Raw genomic sequence first — 25,600 nt, 5'->3', positions numbered from 1 at the left:
TGAGTTAAATAGAGCATGGTCGAAGGGGACAAAGGAAAGATAAACAGAGAAGCCTGTCACATATAAAGAAGGTATTACATTTAATCTTGCTCGACATTTTCTCCTGAAGCGCCCAAAAAAGTCTTTATCTGCCAAATGAAACATTATTTGTTGTATTCATGGACTGAAAACTAAGGCTACCAACGAAATGCAGTCCAATTTTATGTTCCTTTTAAAATTTAATCCAAAATAGAATAAGTATGTTTACCACTGTTACGAAGTCTATATACCTACCGGTCCGTTAAGTAATTATTCAGAAGTTTTTCTGTAGATTTTATTTTTGTTCAGAATAATAACCCTCCTTCAAAACGTAAACTGTCACCTGTAGTTATTGGTACGATTTCAGGTAAGATCCCTCTTTCAGTGTTATTAACAAACCTTTTATTTTCATGTTGGCTGTGCGTGCTCACACAGCCAGCCTCTTCGTTTGTATCTTTAGTATTGATTTGTCTGCAAGCGCTGCCAACGGTAGGTTACCCGTAGACGCGAAGTTTAACTCCACAAATAGTCAGGGTAATGATGTCAGCACTGCAGGAAGCAACTGACGCTGCTTTCCCCTCGCCCCTCACCACCCCAACCATCGTAAACCAATCGTTCCCAACAAACACCGCGCGATTCGTCGACAGGCAGTAGAGGGAGGACTGAAGTGAAGGGAGAATGAGCGACGTAGCACCGATGTAGTGGGAGAGGGAGAGGGAGAGGGAGAGGGAGAGGGAGAGGGAGAGGGAGAGGGAGAGGGAGAGGGAGAGGGAGAGGGGAAGAGAGTGAGTGAACTAGAAAAAAGAGTGGAGTGTGCTATCTGCGAAGAGTTTGAAGTACCAGTTCACTGAAATTGAGTGGTTAGTTCACACCTCACTGGAGTGAAGCGTTCATTTGAACGACTCATTCACGAGCTCCCCATCACTACGCACACGCCATCCAAGCTCTGTTTGACTCAATGCCCAGCCATATCAAGGCCGTTATTATTGCCAGAGGTGGTTGTGCTGGGTATTGATTTCTCACGATCTATGCACCCAAACTGCGTGAAAATGTAATCACATGTCAGTTCTAGTATAATATATTTGTCCAATGAATACCCATTTATCATCTGAATTTCTTCTTGGTGTAGCAATTTTAATGGCCAGTAGTGTATCACCAGATTCTCGTAAGACATTTCCTAAAGCCAGAGAAGACGGACAAGCGTGGCTTAAAAGATTATAAGTCGCTCTGGGAGGAGTGTCTCCATTTAAAAGCTGACTGACAGCCGAGGGTTGCTGCAAAATTCCAGAGGATCTGAAGCACTTCATAGAGAATCTAAAAGCCTTCTCGCCACAAACAAATGGAACTGCTGTTAATGTGATGTCTTCTTGGTGGTTCAGAGATGCAGGAAACACACGGGAGTATTCACACTCTTTTCTCAAAACAAAATCCATCGTGTAAGCCGCTACCAACCTGGCCGCAGGCTGTGACTGTCGCCAAGATGAGAGGGCATCGAAAAGTCGTCTGAGTTCATGCGCTCCACACCTGACTACGCCTAGGGACTTTGTGCAGTGAGATCAAAAGGACTATCATCACGAGTATCATCCAGACGATAGACAGGATGGAAATACCCAGCGTTGATAGGTCATTGCGTGAGGTAGCAAATTGAGCTTACCAATGACAAGATGGTTCGAGAGTAAATTGAACTCCCTGAAGGAGAAGAGTGGGGGGAAGAAGAACAAAACTCCTAAGTAGACGCTTTCAAGAGATCATTCGAGTCTCTTCCGGAAAGACCATTCCGAGAGAAAACGGTTTGGTAGGAATGAGTGGGATATTTAGATTTGAGAGAAGCATTCGGATGGTCATTTTCCGGCTTGTTCTGGACATTTTTGCACAAGATTTTCTTGCGAGACCGTGCTAAGTGATTTAAATGATGTTTCGCGTAGACGTTCTGAGTTTGCGTTCTGGAGAAAAATCAGTCTGCTTCCTACGTAATTTGCATACTTCGAGTTTGATATCTGTATGATCCTAATATCTGTTGTCTCTTAGTGACGCACCCATTTTTACGAGTTGCGGAGTAATCATAGCAAAATTTTCTCCTTAAACCAGGAAGATTTTATATATTTTTTATTCCATCTACGAATCGCAAAAAAGTTCTATATCAGGTTATTAATTTCGACCAGTAATGACTATCTTCAAATATGAGTACACAACATTTTTTTATCACACCGAGTCAGCATTTGCAGAAATGGTACACTCATAATAATGAGCCAAACAAGCTTCATCGTATACATATAAAATTGTACAAGCACACATTTGTAATTATATTAGACTAATAAATAAATATGCAAATGCCCAGTTTCCTTTAAATAAAGGATGGCTTTTCTTTAGGTCCAGTGTTCGGATTCACGAATATTCGACGTGTTCCCGTTACACGATTCCCGCTTCCATATACAGCTTGTACGCCACGACAAGCTTATCACTGCAGACAACAGATGCTGCAGTTGCAATGAAAGCCATCGAGCAACTCTTCCGGCCAGAACAATACAGTTCTGGAGGTACAAGGAATGAGTTAAACTGCTCTTAGCGTCACCTAAAAAGCCATGTATACATGGGCATGTGAAGATAAAAGTTGCTGCCTGTCAAACAAGGACTACACAACATCACACCGGCTCTCCTGGGAAACGACACGTCGCACCAACATCATTCCTGCCACTCAGGTCTTCATGCAGCGCCAATTCCGTAATGTGGTGAAATAAAATGGTTAAACCCTCCGCCGCTCTTACGCGTCCAATTAACGATTCGTGTCAACGTGTCCTGTCGTACTGAACCTGACAGTTTTATGTTCTCTTGCACGGCACCAATACGGTTCCAAAAAGCAGCGAGCTAAAATGCGAATTTTCATGGGTGATACCTCGAGTTCCCACAGCGGTAGGGGTCAAGTGTTCTACATCTACATCTACATCTAAATCTACATTTATACTGCGCAAGCCACCCAACGGTGTGTGGCGGAGGGCACTTTACGTGCCACTGTCATTACCTCCCTTTCCTGTTCCAGTCGCATATGGTTCGCGGGACGAACGGCTGCCGGAAAGCCTCCATGCGCGCTCGAATCTCTCTAATTCTACATTCGTGATTTCCTCGGTATAAGTAGGGCTCAAATGGCTCTGAGCACTATGGGACTCAACTGCTGTGGTCGTAAGTCCCCTAGAACTTAGAACTACTTAAACCTAACTAACCTAAGGACATCACACACATCCATGCCCGAGGCAGGATTCGAACCTGCGACCGTAGCGGTCGTGCGGTTCCAGACTGTAGCGCCTTTAACCGCTCGGCCACTCCGGCCGGCGGTATAAGTAGGGGAAAGCAATATATTCGATACCTCATCCAGAAACGTACCCTCTCGAAACCTGGACAACAAGCTACACCACGACGCAGAGCGCCTCTCTTGCAGAGTCTGCCACTTGAGTTTGCTAAACATCTCCGTAACGCTATCACGCTTACCAAATAACCCTGTGACGAAACGCGCCGCTCTTCTTTGGATTTCTCTATCTCTTCTGTCAACCCGACCTGGTACGGATCCCATACTGATGAGCAACACTCAAGTATAGGTCGAACGAGCATTTTGTAAGCCACCTCCTTTGATGATGGACTACATTTTCTAAGGACTCTCCCAATGAATCTCAACCTGGCACCAGCCTTACCAACAATTAATTTTATATGATCATTCCACTTCAAATCGTTCCGTACGCATACTCCCAGATATTTTACAGAAGTAACTGCTACCAGTGTTTGTTCTGCTATCATATAATCATACAATAAAGGATCTTTCTTTCTATGTATTCGCAATACATTACATTTGTCTATGTTAAGGGTCAGTTGCTACTACCTGCACAAAGTGCCTATCCGCTGCAGATCTTCATGTTCTGGATAGCCCTTGCCTAGCGACCATCTGTATACCTATCAGAAGAACAGTTATACTGTAAATGTCCCACAATAATGGATCAAAACTAAAACATCACACACTTCTTCCACCACAAGAAAATTGAGCAGTTCGGTTCGTTCTATTGCATTGATGGTGGTGTAGAGTCGGACTTAGATGGCTTTCAGAAGCACCATTTTTGCTAGAGTGCTTCCTGTTAAAACCCGTAAAACCACGACTTTTGGTAGCAAAAGTACCTTTTGTGGGGGATGGCCACTTCTACAGTTTCTTTTTTTGAAAGATTGTCGAAATTTTTGCCATATGTTCTTAAGACGATCTTTTCGGGGAACACTGAAACTATTTTCTATATCATAACACATTACTGAGATCCAAACATTCGAGGTTATCGTACGTATGCATGGAAAATATGGACGTAACATCCGGTCTGAGGCGTGAATGTAGTTTTAACTGACGTAGTGAATACATTGCAAGGGTACTGGTGTCGTCTCAAGGGCTATAAGCTCACCAAACCACTTTTTAGTTGCCACTCTTTCACCAATAAAACTTTATGGCATGCTCTCTGTATAATGGGCACTTCACGCCTGCACAGGCTGTCTCGACCTCTAAAGTATCCTACAGTGACACCAGGCGGCGTAAGCATCTTACAAAAAATTACTTTGTCACACGAAATTCATTGTGCTTGCAAATCAAGCACCACGTTTTTTGGTATACTGTGGATGTAGCCTAACAGTATTCTGCTTTTTTTATGGACAGTAGTGTATAGTGAAGTTGTGCTGGATGGGAGACACTTTTGTGTTAACCTTATACACAGTGCTTTGTTATTTGTGTGTGTCAATGTATGTAAACGAGTCAGAGTTTGTAAATAAACTATTCCAACTTTACAGACCTGCCGAATTCGTTTTATATAAGCAGCACACCGTGTTTTAATAGGGAACCACCTGAAAAATACTTCTGTCGGAGCACAAAAAAGACGAATGTACTCATCTTTTAAATACTCTGAGAGAAAAGTGGGGAATTAGCCACGACAATTCTCATTCCGCCCTTCTCGCCAAGAATTTTGGCATGCGAACACATTCACGCTTTTTTGTGCCGACAGAGAGTAGCAGAGAGACAGCGTCGGTGGAAAAGAGAGGAGACAGCACCAGTAGGAGAGAAAGAGAGAAGAGACAGTGATGGTTGGAGACAGGAAGAGGAAGTGAAAGAGAAAAAATGGTTCAAATGGCTCTGAGCACTATGGGACTCAACTGCTGAGGTCATTAGTCCCCTAGAACTTAGAACTAGTTAAACCTAACTAACCTAAGGACATCACAAACATCCATGCCCGAGGCAGGATTCGAACCTGCGACCGTAGCGGTCTTGCGGTTCCAGACTGCAGCGCCTTGAACCGCACGGCCACTTCGGTCGGCCAAGTGAAAGAGAAAGAAAGATGGATGAAGAGGGAGGAGATAGTGGTGTTCAGTGAGAGACAGTGGCAGTAAAAAAGAAAGAGAGATGGATGGTGACTGTAGCAGTGGGAGCAAGAAATAGAGAAGACGGTGGAAATGAAACAGAGAGGTGAGTGAAAACTATACAAATAGGCTTGGGTGAGTGTCGAATCCCTAGACAGGCGAACTATAACGTTTTTCCTCATATCCTATACTCACGTGCAACAAGTTTCCCAATCGACGGGTTAAAACTCAAAGGATATATATGGTGGGGAGACAATGGTAGCTGAAGAGAAATAAAGCAGACTGTAAGCGAGAAACAAAAAGATATTGAGAATCGGAGAAGAAAAGAAGGTGACAAAGACAATGACAGCGGGATAGGCAGACAGTGAAGGTGGCAGATAAGGAGACAGGAAGTAAGAGAGAAAGGGATGAAGACAGTAACAGCGGGAGAGACAGAAAGGAGAATGTGCCAATGGGAGAAAAGGGAGACGATGGGAGAGAGACATAATATATGGAGAGTGTCAGGGTGAGGGAGATGCCGAGTATGAAGGCTTCGCTACAAGGAGAGACTGGGTAAAATGACTCAGAATGTTCAGTGTTAAAAGAGCGCGAATATGTTCACATATTAAAGTGTTTGGTGAGAAATGCGGAACGAGCATTAAGGCAGCTGATGCCCCCTCTTTTCTGTCACGGTCTTTCAAAGAGGACCATACTGGCTCCGACAGGAGCATTTTTCAGCTGGTGATTTATGTACCCAACATGGGGCCATTCCAACGCATTTGAATGTTACTTAATAAATTTACTACACTTTTCGAGCTCATCGTGAAATTCTTCCATCCTATTTTCATTTTGTTTCAATCTTTAATGACAAGTTTCTATAATAGCTACGTATCGTATTGTCAAAATTTAAAACTTACTCCTTCATCACTATCAGCGGCATTATCGACTGCAGGTGAAGGTTGATCTCCATCAGGGGAACAATATTTAAGGTTTCCATTTACTTCTTCGGGATCCTGCAAAATATAACAATGTTTTACAATTAAATTCTTCCGGAATTTTGAGCAGTTCTCTAAACATTGCTTCTTAAACTTACATTTCGCCATGCATCCGTCAGTCAATTTATAACTACTTTCATAAAAAATTTCTAGCAAAAACTCGAATTTATCAGAAAATAATCCAATGATATGTGGCTCTCTACAAGCGTACTTTGTTGATAAACACTATTTCCTAGTTCATTCACAAGGATGGTTTGGGTATTATATCCTTGCTTAGCAAAGTTCAATTGTGAGTCACCGTATCAGTTTAATATTTAATGTGTTATCAGAAATCGAACATACAGTATATTTCTACCATTTTTCCTGGAGCGCCAATAATCTAATGATCAGCAAACTGCGTTCTGTTACCAACACTTGCTCTCCGATCAAAGCTTTCTCCTTCTTCCAGTATTTCACTAATATGACAGTCGCGAGAGATGATATAAAAGAACCTGCATGGTTAGGTAAATGGGAATAGTTCTGTACACTTGCGGCGACTCCCAAGGGGTCACTACGACAATCAAAAACTGGAGAAATTAGCAGTTCAGATCCGACCAGGGAGGCTTAATTTATCTCCAGCATAGATTAATGGAAAAGATAATTGAGAATCTGTTAGATGATGACCAGTTTTGCGTTAGGAAAGGGAAAGATACCAGAGAGGCAGTTCTGACTGTGCGTTGAATAATGGAAACAAGGCCGAAGAAAATCAAGAAACGTTCATAGGATTTTTCCAAACTGAAAAAGCTTTCGGCAGTGTAAAATTGGGCAAGATGTTCGAAATTCTGAGAATAGGGAAAGACAAGTGACACACAATATGCGCAAGAATCAGAGGGAACAATAACAGTGGACGACCAAGTACGAAGTGCTCGGATTAAAAAGGGTGTGAGGCAGCATGTAGTCCTTCGCCTCTACTGTTCAATCTATATATCGAAGAAGCAATGATGGAAATTTTTAAAAAATGGTTCAAGAGTTGTGTTAAAATTCAAAGTGGAAGGATATCAATGATAAGATTCGCTGTTGACATGGCTATCCTCAACGAAAGTTAAGAAGATTACAGAATCTGTTGAATGAAATGAACAGTCTAATGAGTACAGAACACAGATTGAGAGTACATCGAATTAAGGCGAAAATAATAAGAAGTAGCAGAAATGAGAACAGTGGGAAACTTAACATCAAAATTGTTGGTCACGAAGTAGATGAAGTTCAGCACTTCTGATACCTATGCAGCAAAGTAATCCATGGTGGACGGAGGATATAAAAAGAAAACTAGCACAGGCAAAAAGAGGATTCCTGGCCAAAAGAAGTCTGCCAGTATCAAAAGTAAGCCTTAATTTGAGGTCGAAATTTCTGAGAATGTATGTTCGGAGCACAGCATTCTACGTTATTAGAGGGAGCTATAGAGGGTAAAAACTATAGAGGAAGACAGAGATAGTGATTAAAAAGTAGTGACTTATGTAAGGAACTGGAAATGAACTCAATGTTACCGTAGAATGAGTCGTGTGTTAGGTCGAACATCATCGAAACGTTCAAACAGGAATGTAACTGGATGTCAAATGACACACCTTTCAACCGTCTAGTTTCAAATCTTTTTTTTATTTAACAACCAGTTTCAGCGTTTCACTACCCCATTTCAGGCCCCTGACCGACGTGTAGGAAGCTTCTACCTCGGTCGTGATTAAAACAGGGACCAGCAATACTGGTATTAGTAGATTTTTGCTGTAGCAATCACTTTAACCATCATCTGCAGACATGTAACTGTTTTCCTTTATACACTCCTGGAAATTGAAATAAGAACACCGTGAATTCATTGTCCCAGGAAGGGGAAACTTTATTGACACATTCCTGGGGTCAGATACATCACATGATCACACTGACAGAACCACAGGCACATAGACACAGGCAACAGAGCATGCACAATGTCGGCACTAGTACAGTGTATATCCACCTTTCGCAGCAATGCAGGCTGCTATTCTCCCATGGAGACGATCGTAGAGATGCTGGATGTAGTCCTGTGGAACGGCTTGCCATGCCATTTCCACCTGGCGCTTCAGTTGGACCAGCGTTCGTGCTGGACGTGCAGACCGCGTGAGACGACGCTTCATCCAGTCCCAAACATGCTCAATGGGGGACAGATCCGGAGATCTTGCTGGCCAGGGTAGTTGACTTACACCTTCTAGAGCATGTTGGGTGGCACGGGATACATGCGGACGTGCATTGTCCTGTTGGAACAGCAAGTTCCCTTGCCGAACTAGGAATTTTAGAACGATGGGTTCGATGACGGTTTGGATGTACCGTGCACTATTCAGTGTCCCCTCGACGATCACCAGTGGTGTACGGCCAGTGTAGGAGATCGCTCCCCACACCATGATGCCGGGTGTTGGCCCTGTGTGCCTCGGTCGTATGCAGTCCTGATTGTGGCGCTCACCTGCACGGCGCCAAACACGCATACGACCATCATTGGCACCAAGGCAGAAGCGACTCTCATCGCTGAAGACGACACGTCTCCATTCGTCCCTCCATTCACGCCTGTCGCGACACCACTGGAGGCGGGCTGCACGATGTTGGGGCGTGAGCGGAAGACGGCCTAACGGTGTGCGGGACCGTAGCCCAGCTTCATGGAGACGGTTGCGAATGGTCCTCGCCGATACCCCTGGAGCAACAGTGTCCCTAATTTGCTGGGAAGTGGCGGTGCGGTCCCCTACGGCACTGCGTAGGATCCTACGGTCTTGGCGTGCATCCGTGCGTCGCTGCGGTCCGGTCCCAGGTCGACGGGCACGTGCACCTTCCGCCGACCACTGGCGACAACATCGATGTACTGTGGAGACCTCACGCCCCACGTGTTGAGCAATTCGGCGGTACGTCCACCCGGCCTCCCGCATGCCCACTATACGCCCTCGCTCAAAGTCCGTCAACTGCACATACGGTTCACGTCCACGCTGTCGCGGCATGCTACCAGTGTTAAAGACTGCGATGGAGCTCCGTATGCCACGGCAAACTGGCTGACACTGACGGCGGCGGTGCAGAAATGCTGCGCGGCTAGCGCCATTCGACGGCCAACACCGCGGTTCCTGGTGTGTCCGCTGTGCCGTGCGTGTGATCATTGCTTGTACAGCCCTCTCGCAGTGTCCGGAGCAAGTATGGTGGGTCTGACACACCGGTGTCAATGTGTTCTTTTTTCCATTTCCAGGAGTGTATATAATCTCAGAGTGAACACGATATAATTCTGCACTACTAACCAGTAAATGTATATGAGATTCTTTGTTCGCGTGTTTCAGTTACATTGTTAGCTGCTGGCTGCGCAGTCACTCGGTAGAAAACAGTAACATATTTTGAAGGCAATTGAAACAAAAGACAATTTCAGATGCAAATTGTCTTTGTAACATCACTAGTAACTACTATTTGAATTAGCGATATGCGCCGGAATCTGTTTGGACCCATCTTTCATCTTAAAGGACGTGACTCACTGACAACAAGTTTCGCTCTATCATATCTATTACGCCAAGTCAGCTGATAGACGACACGTGTGTATTAAGTTAAGACACCATAGTCAGTGTTATTCCTCTAGCGACTGTTATTGATTTACGATTTTAACCTCGAAAATAACCGTTCCATCGGTTAAAAAAGCTATATCACGAGTTAGATAAGCACGCTAAAGAGACGAAATCGCAATAAGAAGAAAGAATTTGCGACATAAGCGAAAGCTGGTAAGCGTGTTTCTACATCTGAAAGATGATGTCTACTCAAATTTTGGGCCAGTCCTATAAGACTGGCATCACTAGCGCCACTATGAGAATACAAATCAGGTTTGCTTTAAATACACGCTTTTACGGTCTTGAGCGTTAATTACATTTTGAGACTGGAGGCAGTCAGTTGACGTTAGTCAAGAATGCCTTTAAGGCGACAAAAGCACTATTTTCAACATCTGACTGAGTTTGAATGACATGGTGTAATAGAGCTACGAGAAGCTGGACGTTCCTTCTGCGATATTGCACAAAACCTTGGCAGGAATGTAGCCACTGTATATGATCTCTGGCAGCGATGGTCACGGGAGTAGCTATAGCGCATCCTACTCCATCTGCAGTAGCAATGTGAGGAGTAGTTGGCATCACAGAAACACAACGAACTGATACAAATCAATTACTTCGAGGACAGCTCCGAGCCAGATGTCGTGTGGGGTGCATTTCACTGACCCCAAATCACCGCCATCTGCTACTACAGTTGTGTCAAGCGAGAGCTCATTGGAGGGCAGGGTGGAGGTCTGTTTTGTTTTCTGGTGGATGACTGGTTCTGCCTCGGCGCCAGTGATGGCGAGTGTTGTTTAGAAGGAGGCCAGTTGAGAGCCTACAACCAATCTGTCTTGTGTGCTAGGCACATAGCACCTACACCTGGAGTTATGGTCTGGGGTGCGATTTCGTATGACAGCAGGAGCATTCCCTTGGTTATCCCAAGCAACCTGATTGCAAAATTGTGCCGCAGTCTGGTGATTCATCCTGCTGTGCTGCCATTCATAAACAGCGTTCCAGTGGGTGTTTTCCAACAGAACAATGCTCGCCCACATAACGGTGTTGTAACCTAAAACCCTATACAGAGTGTCGACATGTTGCCTTGGCCTGCTCAATCACCAAACATGTGTCCAATCGAGCACATATTTGACTTCATTGGTAGACAGCTCCAGCAACATCCACAGACAGCATTAACTATCTCTGTATTTACCGATCAAGTGCAACGGGCGTGGAACCCCATCTCACAAACTAACAACCGGGCCCTGTATAACACAATGTATTCACGTCTGCCTGCTTGCATTCAACATTCTGGCGTTATACTGGTTATTAATGTACCAGCAATTCACATTTGCAGTGGCTTATTTCACCCTTACGTTAACCTGTGATCCTGCAATGTTAATTACTTAAATATGTTACAGGGTGTTTCAAAAATGACCGGTATATTTGAAACGGCAATAAAAACTAAACGAGCAGCGATAGTAATACACCGTTTGTTGCAATATGCTTGGGACAACAGTACATTTTCAGGCGGACAAACTTTCGAAATTACAGTAGTTACAATTTTCAACAACAGATGGCGCTGCAAGTGATGTGAAAGATATAGAAGACAACGCAGTCTGTGGGTGCGCCATTCTGTACGTCGTCTTTCTGCTGTGAGCGTGTGCTGTTCACAATGTGCAAGTGCGCTGTAGACAACATGGTTTATTCCTTAGAACAGAGGATTTTTCTGGTGTTGGAATTCCACCGCCTAGAACACAGTGTTGTTGCAACAAGACGAAGTTTTCAACGGAGGTTTAATGTAACCAAAGGACCGAAAAGCGATACAATAAAGGACCTGTTTGTAAAATTTCAACGGACTGGGAACGTGACGGATGAACGTGCTGGAAAGGTAGGGCGACCATGTACGGCAACCACAGAGGGCAACGCGCAGCTAGTGCAGCAGGTGATCCAACAGCGGCCTCGGGTTTCCGTTCGCCGTGTTGCAGCTGCGGTCCAAATGACGCCAACGTCCACGTATCGTCTCATGCGCCAGAGTTTACACCTCTATCCATACAAAATTCAAACGCGGCAACCCCTCAGCGCCGCTACCATTGCTGCACGAGAGACGATATAGTGCACAGGATTGATGGCGGCGATATGCATGTGGGCAGCATTTGGTTTACTGACGAAGCTTATTTTTACCTGGACGGCTTCGTCAATAAACAGAACTGGCGCATATGGGGAACCGAAAAGCCCCATGTTGCAGTCCCATCGTCCCTGCATCCTCAAAAAGTACTGGTCTGGGCCGCCATTTCCTCCAAAGGAATCATTGGCCCATTTTGCAGATCCGAAACGATTACTGCATCACGCTATCTGGATATTCTTCGTGAATTTGTGGCGGTACAAACTGCCTTAGACGACACTGCGAACACCTCGTGGTTTATGCAAGATGGTGCCCGGCCACATCGCACGGCCGACGTCTTTAATTTCCTGAATGAATATTTCGATGATCGTGTGATTGCTTTGGGCTATCCGAAACATACAGGAGGCGGCGTGGATTGGCCTCCCTATTCGCCAGACATGAACCCCTGTGACTTCTTTCTGTGGGGACACTTGAAAGACCAGTTGTACCGCCAGAATCCAGAAACAATTGAACAGCTGAAGCAGTACATCTCATCTGCATGTGAAGCCATTCCGCCAGACACGTTGTCAAAGGTTTCGGGTAATTTCATTCAGAGACTACGCCATATTATTGCTACGCATGGTGGATATGTGGAAAATATCGTACTATAGAGTTTCCCAGACCGCAGCGCCATCTGTTCTTGAAAATTGTAACTACCGTAACTTCGAAAGTTTGTCTGCCTGAAAATGTACTGTTGTCCCAAGCATATTGCAAGAAACGGTGTATTTCTATCGCTGCTCGTTTAGTTTTTATTGCCGTTTCAAATACACTCCTGGAAATGGAAAAAAGAACACATTGACACCGGTGTGTCAGGCCCACCATACTTGCTCCGGACACTGCGAGAGGGCTGTACAAGCAATGATCACACGCACGGCACAGCGGACACACCACGAACCGCGGTGTTGGCCGTCGAATGGCGCTAGCTGCGCAGCAATTGTGCACCGCCGCCGTCAGTGTCAGCCAGTTTGCCGTGGCATACGGAGCTCCATCGCAGTCTTTAACACTGGTAGCATGCCGCGACAGCGTGGACATGAACCGTATGTGCAGTTGACGGACTTTGAGCGAGGGCGTATAGTGGGCATGCGGGAGGCCGGGTGGACGTACCGCCGAATTGCTCAACACGTGGGGCGTGAGGTCTCCACAGTACATCGATGTTGTCGCCAGTGGTCGGCGGAAGGTGCACGTGCCCGTCGACCTGGGACCGGACCGCAGCGACGCACGGATGCACGCCAAGACCGCAGGATCCTACGCAGTGCCGTAGGGGACCGCACCGCCACTTCCCAGCAAATTAGGGACACTGTTGCTCCTGGGGTATCGGCGAGGACCATTCGCAACCGTCTCCATGAAGCTGGGCTATGGTCCCGCCGTCTTCCGCTCACGCCCCAACATCGTGCAGCCCGCCTCTAGTAGTGTCGCGACAGGCGTGAATGGAGGGACGAATGGAGACGTGTCGTCTTCAGCGATGAGAGTCGCTTCTGCCTTGGTGCCAATGATGGTCGTATGCGTGTTTGGCACCGTGCAGGTGAGCGCCACAATCAGGACTGCATACGACCGAGGCACACAGGGCCAACACCCGGCATCATGGTGTGGGGAGCGATCTCCTACACTGGCCGTACACCACTGGTGATCGTCGAGGGGACACTGAATAGTGCACGGTACATCCAAATCGTCATCGAACCCATCGTTCTACCATTCCTAGACCGGTAAGGGAACTTGCTGTTCCAACAGGACAATGCACGTCCGCATGTATCCCGTGCCACCCAACGTGCCCTAGAAGGTGTAAGTCAACTACCCTGGCCAGTAAGATCTCCGGATCTGTCCCCCATTGAGCATGTTTGGGACTGGATGAAGCGTCGTCTCACGCGGTCTGCACGTCCAGCACGAACGCTGGTCCAACTGAGGCGCCAGGTGGAAATGGCATGGCAAGCCGTTCCACAGGACTACATCCAGCATCTCTACGATCGTCTCCATGGGAGAATAGCAGCCTGCGTTGCTGCGAAAGGTGGATATACACTGTACTAGTGCCGACATTGTGCATGCTCTGTTGCCTGTGTCTATGTGCCTGTGGTTCTGTCAGTGTGATCATGTGATGTATCTGACCCCAGGAATGTGTTAATAAAGTTTCCCCTTCCTGGGACAATGAATTCACGGTGTTCTTATTTCAATTTCCTGGAGTGTATACCGGTCATTTTTGAAACACCCTGTACCTTGATAAAGGTATTCCCGAAATTTCGTTACTCTACATTAATTATTTTGTATCGCGATTTTTTTCTGTCAGTGTATTTATTAAGGTTTTAATCCATTTTAAGCAAGCGTGAATTTTTCCAGCAAGAGAGAAATTTGAATCGTTAGTGGACTGTTTCGAAACTGACCACTTATGTGACATTTACTTTCAATAGCTTTTGAAATTCACTAAAGACTATATGCGAAAGACAAACTTGTTTAAGAGAATAAGGAGAACGCTTAGAGGATGTTATGAGAACGTGTGGTAGTTGTGTTAAATAGGCTAGTGTAAATTTCCTACATTAAACGAGTTCATTTCAAAGGACAACTGCAGGAAATAAAATGGTTCAAATGGCTCTGAGCACTATGGGACTCAACTGCTGTGGTCATAAGTCCCCTAGAACTTAGAACTACTTAAACCTAACTAACCTAAGGACATCACACACATCCATGCCCGAGGCAGGATTCGAACCTGCGACCGTAGCGGACGTGCGGTTCCAGACTGTAGCAGGAAATAATATTTTAATATACAGACACTTGTGGTTTTCAATCCAAAAGACTGGTTTGGTGCGCGCTACTTTGTCCTATGTACGTCTTGTCATCTCTGCATATCTACTGTATCCTACATGCACGTAAACTGGTTTACTGCAGTCAAGCTTTAGTTCCCTTTACAGTTTTTATCCCTCACACTTTCCACCTTTACCAAACAAACTACTCCTCCATTATTCATTCGCTGTCGACTCATTCTTTCTTTTAGTCAAGTTTTGCCACACAGCTCTTCCCTCCACAATTCGAGGCAGCGCTCTTCGATTAGGTACTCGAAGAGTAATCTTCTGCAAAACTACTTTCCAAGAGCTTCTACTCTTCTCATCTGTACTGTTTATGGTCCACATTTCATTTGCGTATTAGATTAGACTCCAGACAAATGCTTAATGGGTACTTAAATTTGGATTCGATGTTAACACATTTATCTCTTTCAGAAACGCTCTTCTTGCTATTGCCAGACTGCATTTTAAGTCCTCTTTCAGTGATCTTCAGCTATTTCACTGTCCAAATTACAAGCATCAACTGCTGCTTCTTGTGTCTCGTTTCCTTATCTAACTCCCTGACCCTTTCCAGAATTAATTCGATTACGGTTATGTTTTCAGGACTCTATTCATTCCGCTCAATTGATCTTCAATGTCCTTTGCCCTCTTTGATAGAATTACGATGTCATGAGCAAATCACAAATTTTTAATTTCTTCTTATTAACATTACTTCCCTTTTCTTAATTTCTCCTTGGTTTCCTTCACCACTTGTTCTACACTGGGATGACAAAAGTCTTGGGTTACCTCTTAATATCGTATTGGACCTTCTTTTTCCCGTCGCAGTGCAGCAGATGGACTTTGCATAGACTCAACAAATTGCTGGAAGTCCCCTGCAGAAAATTGAGCTATGGTGACTCTATAGCCGTCCATAACTGCGAAATCGTTGCCAGTGCATGACTTTGTGCACGTGCTGACCTCTCGATTACGTTCCGAAAATGTTATATGGGATTCATGTCGGGCGATCTGCGTAGCCAAATCAATCGCTCGAGCCGTCCAGCATGATCTTGAAAGCAATCTCGAACAGTTGTGGCCAGTGATATGACGCATTATCATGGGAACTTCAAGCCCATAATTGGTTGCAAATGATCTACAAATAGCGAACGTAATCATTTCCAGTTAGTCATCGCTTTAGCTGGACCAGGGGACCCAGTCCATTCCACGTATACACAGCCCGCACCATTACGGAGCCATCACCTGTTTACACAGTGCCTTACTGATGACGGGTCCATGACTTCGTGAGATCTGCGCTACACTGGAACTCTACCATCAGCTATTACCCACTGCAGTCAGGGCTCATCTGACCAGGCCATGGTTTTCCAGTCGCCTAGGGTCCAACCGATATAGTCACGAGCCCAGGAGAGGGGCTACGGGTTATGTGCTGTTAGCAACGATTCTCGTGTCGGTCGTCTGCTGCCATACCCCATTAACATCAGATTTCGCCGCACTATGCTAACGGATACGTTCGTCGTACGTCCCACATTGATTTCTGCGCTTATTTCATGCTTGTCTGATAGCACTGACAACTCCACGAAAACACCGCTGCCTTAGGTCGTTACGTGAAGGCCATCGGCCACTGCGTTGTCCGTGATGAGAGTTAATGCCCAATATTTGGCACTCCAGGCACACTCTTGGATCTCAGAATATTACATTCCCTAACGATTTCCGGAATGGAATGTCCAATGCATCTACATCCAACTACCATACAGCGTTCAGAGTCTGTTGATTCATGTAGTGCGACCATAATCATGTCGGAAAATTTTTCAAATAAATCACCTGAGTACAAATGACAGCTCTGCCCATGCACAGCCCTTTCATACCCTAAATGATACTACTACCATCTGTATAAGGAGCATGTCAGTATCGCATGACTTTTGACACCTCAGTGTACATACAGAATGAAAAACATGGAGGGGTAGGGTAGAATGCCAACGGCCTTGCCGCAGTGATAATACCGGTTCCCGTCAGATCACCGAAGTTAAGCGCTGTCGGGCTGGGCTACCACTTGGATGGGTAACCATGCGGTTTGCCTAGCGCTATTGACAAGCGGGTTTGCACTCAGCCCTTGCGAGGCACACTGAGGAGCTACTTGACTGAGAAGTAGCGGCTCCGGTTTCGTAAACTCACTTACGGCCGGGGGAGAGGTGTGCTGACCACGAGTCCCTCCATATCCGCATTCAGTGACGCCTGTGGTCTGAGGATGACATGGCGACCGGTCGGTGCCGCTAGGTCTTCCAAGGCCTGTTCAAAAGGAGTTTAGATTAGTTTAGTAGGATAGAACACTTTCTCATAACCTTCTCAACGTCAGAACGAAGCAGGAGAAACCGTTTTGTAAACTTGGCAACATAATCACAGAGGACAATAGATGCTTAATGGAAGTGAACAGAAGGATAATATTGGCAGTAGGCATTTATGACTAAGGAAAACATTTTAACCCGCAAACATGTGAATACTGAAGTCCGATTATCATTTGCAAAATCACTTGCATGGAGCACACTGCTCTATGTATGTAGAACTTGTGGTCTGGGTGAATTGGGAAGTAGCCGACATGGAGCTACTGAAATATGGTTATGGTGGAAGATGGCAAGAATGAGCAATACGGAAAGAAAAATCAACATCTAAGTCTTGAGGGAAGCCAGCAGAAGGCTATTAAAGGAAATAGAAAAGAGAAAAATAAAGTATGCTGGATATGTCATCTGACACAACACCTTCATCATTTAATATTCTTGAAGCGAAAGTGCTCGGAAGGAAAGGAAGAAGACGGGATAGGATGAAGTACTTGGGAGGCATCTAGAAGAGGATAGGATGCGACAATTACATGCAAATGAAACGAAAGGCCAATGACAGAAGAGAGTGGTTGCATCAACAAGGCATAATCCTTTAGAATATATATGTACAACTCTTCGTAGTCGGGCTGCTGTACAAGTTTTAGACAGCCTTCGCTCCCTGTGTGTTTGCCTGATAGCTTAAGAATTTCGACAAGTGTATTCCATTCAACAGCGTCAAAAACATTAAGTGTCTACAAAAGCTATTAATAACGATTTACCTTATTTCATCGTATCATCTAAGATAAGACATAAGGTCGTAATTGGTTCGCAGGTTCCTTCGTTTCTCCAGAATTAAGCTGATCATCCCCAGTAGGCTTCTACCACTCGTTTCATCCTTCAAGTACTTTATAATCATAATTCATTAACCTAGGGTTCGGAAATACTCATACGTGCCTGTCAACATTTGCCTTCTTTAGTATGATGTTTATTACATTCATCTCTAAGTCTAAGGGTATTTTGTCTACCTATACACCAAGTCAATTAATTTTAACATGGTTGATTTTCCCTAGGATTGCTCAGCGAGTATATCTGTTCCAGCTGAAACGTTTCTACTTAGGTCTTTCAGTGCTCTGTCAAATTCTTCTCGCAGTATCGCTCACCCGAACTCACTTTCATCCATACGCAAGTTTCTTTTCTTTACATAACCTTTCTATACATTCCTTCCACTTTTCAGTCGTCCTTTAGTACCAGATTGGCATCTGAGCTCTTGAATTTCACACAACTGCATCTTTACTGTCATAAATTTTACTACATGCAGAATCCACCTTCCCTATATTCATTCATAGTTATACGTTTTGCATTTGATTTCCAGCCGTTTGTGTTTTGCCAGTTCGCACTTACAATCAGTCTAATTATTTCAACGTGATATTCTCATTTACCTGCGTCACTTACAACATTTTAACATTTTCTCCTTTCCTAAATTAAATTTTATATCTCGCATGTTACCTAAGAATTTCTGTGAAGCTTCATCTATTTACATGACTGTTGCTGTGCTGCCTTGTCTATTTCGTCTCTCAAAGTTAGCCACTGATTTTCTATTTTATTTACAAACCTCTCATTAGCTTCAATAAACTTAATAATTTAGATGTAGTTCCCTGTAGAGACACACCGTACAACACCGTGGCTACGGTTGAGTAAGCAAAGGAACAGTACAACATTGTTCAGCATGACAAGTCCATATTCGCTTTGTAGCGGACGTAAGTTATAAAATAGCATTAAACAACGTAGATCGCTCCCGTGATACCATGAGTATCAATACCTGGTGAACTAACGGAATCCCATATACAGGAAAAATAATCAAAAACCGACCGTATATAATAGTCTATGCGATTATGTAAAATGAAGCAGCACCGGTCCCTCAATTACCTTAACAGCTCAGTCGGCATAAAGCAGCTCATTGCAAAGCCGGACGGCAAGAAGCCGCACTTATACTATGTGATCAAAACTATCCGGATACCTGGCTGAAAAAGACTTACAAGTTCGTGGCACCCTCCATCGGTAATACTGGAATTCAATATGATGTTGGCCTATCCTTAGCCTTGATGACAGCTTCCACTCTCGCAGATATACGTCCAATCAGAAGCTGGAAGGTTTCTTGGGGAATGGCAGCCCATTCTTCACGGAGTAATGCACTGAGGAGAGGTATCGATGTAGGTCGGTGAGGCCTGGCACGAAGTCGGCGATGCAAAACACCCCAAAGGTGTTCTATAGGATTTAGGTCAGGAATCTGTGCAGGCCCAGGTTTGTTATTGTCCTGTAACCACTCCACCAGAGACCGTGCATTATGAACAGGTGCTCCATCGAGTTGAAAGATGCAATCGCCATCCCCGAATTGCTCTTCAACAGTAGGAAGTAAGAAGGTGCTTAAAACATCAATGTAGGCCTGTGCTGTGATAGTGCCACGCAAAACAACAAGGAGTGCAAGGCCCCTCCATGAAAAACACAACCACACCATAACACCACCGCCTCTGAATTTTACTGTTGGCACTACACACGCTGGCAGATGACGTTCACTGGGCATTCGCCATACTCACATCCTACCATCGGTTCGCCACATTGCGTACCGTGATTCGTCACTCCACACAATAATCGTCCAATGTTTACGCTCCTTACACCAAGCGGAGTGTCGTTTGGCATTTAACGGCGGGATGTGTGGCTTATGAGCAGCCGCTCGACTATGAAATCGAAGTTTTCTCACCTCCCGCCTAACTGTCATAGTAACTGTAGTGGATCCCGATGCAGTTTGGAATTCCTGTGTGATGATATGGATAGATGTCTGCCTATTACACATTACGACCCTCTTCAACAGTCGGCGGTCTCTGTCAGTCAACAGACGTAGTCGGCCTGTACGCTTTTGTGCTGTACATGTCCCTTCAAGTTTCCACTTCACTACCACATTGGAAACAATGCACCTATGGATGTTTAGGAGTTGGAAATCTCGGATACAGACGTATCGCACAAGTGACAACCAATCATCTGACCACGTTCGAAGTCCTTGAGTTCCGCGGAGCGCACCGTTCTGCTCTCTCATGATGTCTAATGACTACTGATGTCTCTGATATGGAGTACCTGACGGTAGGCGGCATCACATGCATCTAATACGAAAAACGTATATTTTTGGGGGTGTCCAGATACTTTATCATATAGTGTAGTACCGCAATCGCTTGCAGTGGATGTTTAACGACAATTGTCGTGTCTAAGAGGGCTGCTCAGATTGTCTCCTAAATCGTTTACATAGATCTAAAACAAAAGAGGGCCTATAATACTTCCTTGGGGAACACCAGACATAGCTCCTGTTTTACTCGATGTCTTTTCTTCAGTTATTACAAAATGTGGCCTTTCTACAGGAAATCACGAATCCACTCACAGAACTGAGACGATACTCCGTAATCCTGTAATTTACTTAGAAGTCAATTTGACGTCCCCTGTCGGTAACACTCATTACTTCGTGAGAATAAAGAGCTACTTATGTTTCACAAGAACGATATTTTCTGAATCCATGTCGGCTATCTGTCAACATATCGGTTTGTTCGAGGTGATTTATAATGTTCTGCCATAGTATATGTTCCAAAATCCTACTGCAGATTGAAGTTAGTGATATGGGTCGGCCGGCCGTGGTGGCCGAGCGGTTCTAGGCGCTTCCGTCTGGAACCGCGCGACTGCTACGGTTGCAGGTTCGAATCCTGCCTCGGACATGGATGTGTGTGATGTCCTTAGGTTAGTTAGGTTTAAGTAGTTCTAAGTTCTAGGGGACTGATGACCTCAGAAGTTAAGTCCCATAGTGCTCAGAGCCATTTGAACCGTTTTTGATATGGGTCTGTAATTTAGAGGATTACTCATACTTCCTTTCTTGATGTGACTTGTGTAACTTTCCAGTCTTTGGGCACGGATCTTTCTACGAGCGAAGAACGGAGCTGCTGTATCGGCATACTCTGAAAGGAATCTGACTGGCGTACGATATGGACCGAAGGCAGTCCCTTTCTTAAGTGTTTCAAGGGTTTTATTAATTGTTTTAAGCTGATCGTAACAGTGTGGATAAATCTTCAGGCATTTAGACGTAGGCAATGATATCTTTAAATCTAGCAGCTAGTAGTTATCAGCATAAACTATCCTTTCTTTAAACTAGTCCACCAGAAAGAAGCTTGATGTAAAGAGTGCTATTAGCGTCTTGCTACACTGTTATACAGATAACTTATATTATGCAGGATGTCCCATTCGAAAGAGGCCCCACAAACAAACATTTCCCTAAATTCCCCTTATAGGCTTCGCATAAAAATCACGAAATGAAATGAATGTGTCATACCTTGTTCATGGGGAAATAAATGTGATTCATAAAAGGTGATGGAAGTGACCGCCCTCGACTTGCAAACACAGCTAATCACATGTAATTCGTATTATAGATGGTATCTTCTCTCAGCCATTATTTCGGTTTGTCGTAGTTTCTCTGTGTGATTTAAATTACAATATAGTAATCTAGGTTCAGTGTTTCAGTGCCTTCCTTAAATCCCTTCTTTCAACACGGTCCAAAAATACGCCTGGATCTCCATTTACCTCCATACAGACGGGACGTTAAACTTTAATTACGTCTGCCAGTATCACATTTACTTCCACATATACATTTATTAGTTTCGTATAATTGGCGGTTTCTCCTCCCACAGCTGACGGTGCATTTACTAGTACACTGTCTTTCATTCGGCTGCTAACCATTTAGTAGCAAACTGCTTGTTGCTAAACAACACCATTTTATGCCAATGGACCATTTTTTCTGTTGTCAATAGTTCTAATCCTAAGCATAAGCGTTACTGACGTACTACGAGTTCTGGAAAAACACATAACTTCCCGAGCACAAACGTCCCGTACGTCATAAATGTTACTGATCTGAGAATAGCTCGTCGTTAGATGGAAACGTTCAAATATGTTCTGGTATCCCGTGTTTTAGTTTAAGGACGGAGAAGAATATTCACTGCCGTGAACCGAAAGAAAACTATTTAATTCGCTTTGTTACAAAAATTCTCCAAACGATTTTTCCTATGCAGTGGAGCCACTTCCTAAACCTTATTTCTCATACCGACTCCATTTTTTTTTATTTTAGCTTCTACGTTATATGTATCAAATAAAGCTTTCATTTGTTTAAACGCATATCTCATTTCCACTTTTGACGTCTTCGCTAATCTGCCTATCTCCTTAGCCATATGTCCAATGAGCTCAAGTTTTCTCAAGCCTCCTACCTTCGCACTCCTTTTCTCCTTCTAACCGACCATTTAACGTTCTGCCACCCATGAGCCTCGTCATCTCACTCTAAATATACGTACAGATTCCGCAAGCCACTATACCGTCGTACCAATATTATTTTCTGTCCTATTTCATTCGTGCACTGAGCGACGGGAAATCACTGTATGCCTGTGTACACTCACTAATATCCTCTTATTCTCGTGATTCCTACACGAGAAATTAATGGTGGTAACGTAATTGTATTTTTCGAATACATCTGGTCTCAATTTACCCAACAGATCATTTTTTATGTCCCGTCATTCCTTAGCTGCTTCTATAGTTTTGAACTAGTAGTCCATTATGCTATTAAATGAAACGCTGCTTTTCTCCTGTCATTTTTCATACGTCTTCAGGGACGATTTGTAATCTTGTTAATCCATATGCACCCTCCTGGAGTTGTACTTAGGCTACATACATCAGGATGTCCAATTACCGGCGTTTATTAAACACATCTCAACTGAATACCTCACATTCACTGTTCACAGTATTTTGGTGTGTGAGTTTACTGTAGCTAGTGTTTCCAAAAAAAGCTACAATTCGCAGCACTATTTGTAGTAAACACACACAACCGACACACAGTGAACGGTGAACGTTAGGTGTTTAGCTGAAATTTGTTCGATAAACACCAAAAACAAGACGTCCTGAGGCACACAGACCAAATAAGTGCAACTCCATTACGGAACACATGGACTAATAAGATCACAAATCACCACTGAAAATGCTTCACCAAAAAATTAAGCCAAATGCGTATGGCATAAAAAGAAAAGCCGTCATTTACTTGCATAACGGTCACATCTAGAAAAAGTTGAAAAAATTTAAAAAGAACTGCAAAACTTTTGGCTTACCTCATTTGTTCCCTCTGCATTGTGCTGATTTCGACTTGTCAGATCTAATTCACTGCCTTCATAGGCATGATTATCCTTTCCTTGACCCTGTGAACAGTAAGAACGTTGTTATAATATATATACTCGGAACGAAAACAGTTAAATGACAACTTCATCGTTGTATTCTGCACATGATAATTATTTTTTGTGTTATTGTTGTGATGCACTGAGCTGTGCATAGTTGGACCGCCATGGCTTGCTACACATTCTTCGGATATAAATATTTTAGTTCTAAAGACATGTTAAGAGTAGCCGCCGTTTCACAATACAGAGCAGAAATAGAAAATCTTATACGGGATAAAAGAACACAACAAATCATGTCCCATAGTCGCTGTTGGGGTATTTTTATTCAAATGTCAGATTATTCCGCAAAGTATTTACTGTCAGTTATAAAACATACAGCAGCCATCCGTCACGTGGACAATTTCGCCGTATAAGAAAAGTTAGACGTCAAAGTGATAAATCTGAGCAGAATATAAGTCTTTGTAGGTTACGGCCTGTAGACACTGAATACTGAGATACATATACTGTACATCGATCTAGCATCATTTTGGTTGGTGGACGTCTGTTTAGAGCCCTACGTCAAGTAAATGCCAAGCCATAAAAACCAACACAAAAACTGAAGTTATACCGAAAAATGACAAAGTTTCAAGTAACAGTACGGAGAAATCTAGGAATATTTAACAACGCCCTTCGTAACGCTACTGTGGAAAGCTCTAAGACAAGATTAAACCACCTACGGCGCGCACAGATGTGTTCAAGCACTCATTCTTCCGACGCTTGATACACGAATGGAACTGGAAAAAGTCTCAACACGTGGCACAACGCAAAGCAACCCCTGACCTGTACTTCACGATGGTTTTCACAGTATGTGTGTAGATGCAGTACAACAGTGGTAGTTTGAGCAATGCAACGCCTGTATAAGGCTAGAACATGTTAAACGTTGCTTTCAAAGTGAGAGCAGCCGAACCAATAACTGATTAAATGTCCATCATAGCTGTGTAAATTAAGGACATTTAAAGTCAACTGGTGTAATGCTATATGTATGATGCAAGGTCTTCTATGCTCAAAACATGCGTTGAGGAGTAGAACACTGATTTCGGTTATATTTCCTAAAGAACATAACCGGATCAGGTAGTAGTGTCAAGTAAGTTATATTTGACTTGTTTAAAAACAGCCAATGGGGGACATGAGTCCAACTGGTCAGATCATTACACGTCAGGATTCTCGTATGGAACTTACAGATATTTACTTAGTTCAGTTATAGAGAGCAAAGCAAAGGCAGTGCACCAGTAGAGTGTTTATAACAACAGGCTTGCAATGAGAAGGCACATAGTAATTTACGGGATATGACACTAATGTACATTAATCTGTCCATCGCAATTTCCACAATTAGTGTAGCATGCATTCGGGTAGAGTTTAATTGGAAACACAGTAACAGACGTTGGGATGGTAAGTCATAAGACTGCTACATTCTTTGGATAATTTGATCGTGTCTCGTTGCAGTTTTGACGCATAAATAATTCAAGCTACAGGTGTAGTTCACTGGTGCATTTACCTCCATGGTCGCCGTTGTGGGAATTTGGTTTCTTTGAGGGTGCAGCGCGGCAGACACATCGATTTCCCGTTCACCCGTGGCTTGGCAGTACTTCAGAAATACGAGCCAATGCAAGGCAAGTTTATATACCGCACATCACAGTTCCTTATCAGCGTTTATCTCGCAAGCCGAGGGGTTCTTTAGACCTTCACTGCTAAGCTGTTGTCGTAGTCATGTGATTCAGAGACGTTTTGCCTGAAGGAGAAACAAAAAAGTTATATTAACAATTCAGTGCTTGCGTTTCCATCGGCTTCGTTACTTCTAGCGATTAACTCCCATACCTTTCTTTATGCAAGTATTGTAGCATTTTCGTAGCGTGCGAAAATTTCGTACTCTTACTCTTATTCGCCAGGGACCAATGAAAACAGTTTAAATAAAAGGAACCGTATTTGCCAAGATAACTTTCATGCATACGGAACGAGTATTACAGACGGAATACGATATGCACTGTAGATAGTGTCTTGGACGAATTTCCCCATGCATCCACGAGGGCTTCAACCAATTAGCGCCCATGTAATGTTGAAATAATACATTAGAATTCGTCCAGACGCAACAACTCATGATGAGGCAGTAAACTGAAATGGCTCTGTCTGCTGCCTACACCGAAGCGTTCTGTCAGGCAGAAAAGATTTGGTTGGTCTATAGTGAC

The 25,600-nt window shown here is 44.0% G+C and overlaps 1 protein-coding gene across 1 annotated transcript in view; it reads right to left on the bottom strand.

Moving 5' to 3' along the window:
• Nucleotides 1–24,918, bottom strand: part of LOC126158138 (sodium-dependent nutrient amino acid transporter 1-like) — a 94,470-nt gene extending 69,552 nt beyond the window's left edge. Inside the window, exons 1-3 of the mRNA XM_049916423.1 lie at nt 24,913–24,918; nt 23,316–23,402; nt 6,285–6,380 (exon numbers count right to left, since the gene is read on the bottom strand). Coding sequence (XP_049772380.1) covers nt 6,285–6,380; nt 23,316–23,402; nt 24,913–24,918 — 189 coding nt within the window. The remainder of the gene's footprint in view (nt 1–6,284; nt 6,381–23,315; nt 23,403–24,912) is intronic.
• Nucleotides 24,919–25,600: the final 682 nt, after the last annotated feature.

Source organism: Schistocerca cancellata, chromosome 2 (assembly GCF_023864275.1).
Source record: "Schistocerca cancellata isolate TAMUIC-IGC-003103 chromosome 2, iqSchCanc2.1, whole genome shotgun sequence".
In the NCBI taxonomy this organism is placed as follows: Eukaryota; Metazoa; Arthropoda; class Insecta; order Orthoptera; family Acrididae; genus Schistocerca; species Schistocerca cancellata.
This window is presented reverse-complemented; position numbering and strand designations above follow the sequence as displayed.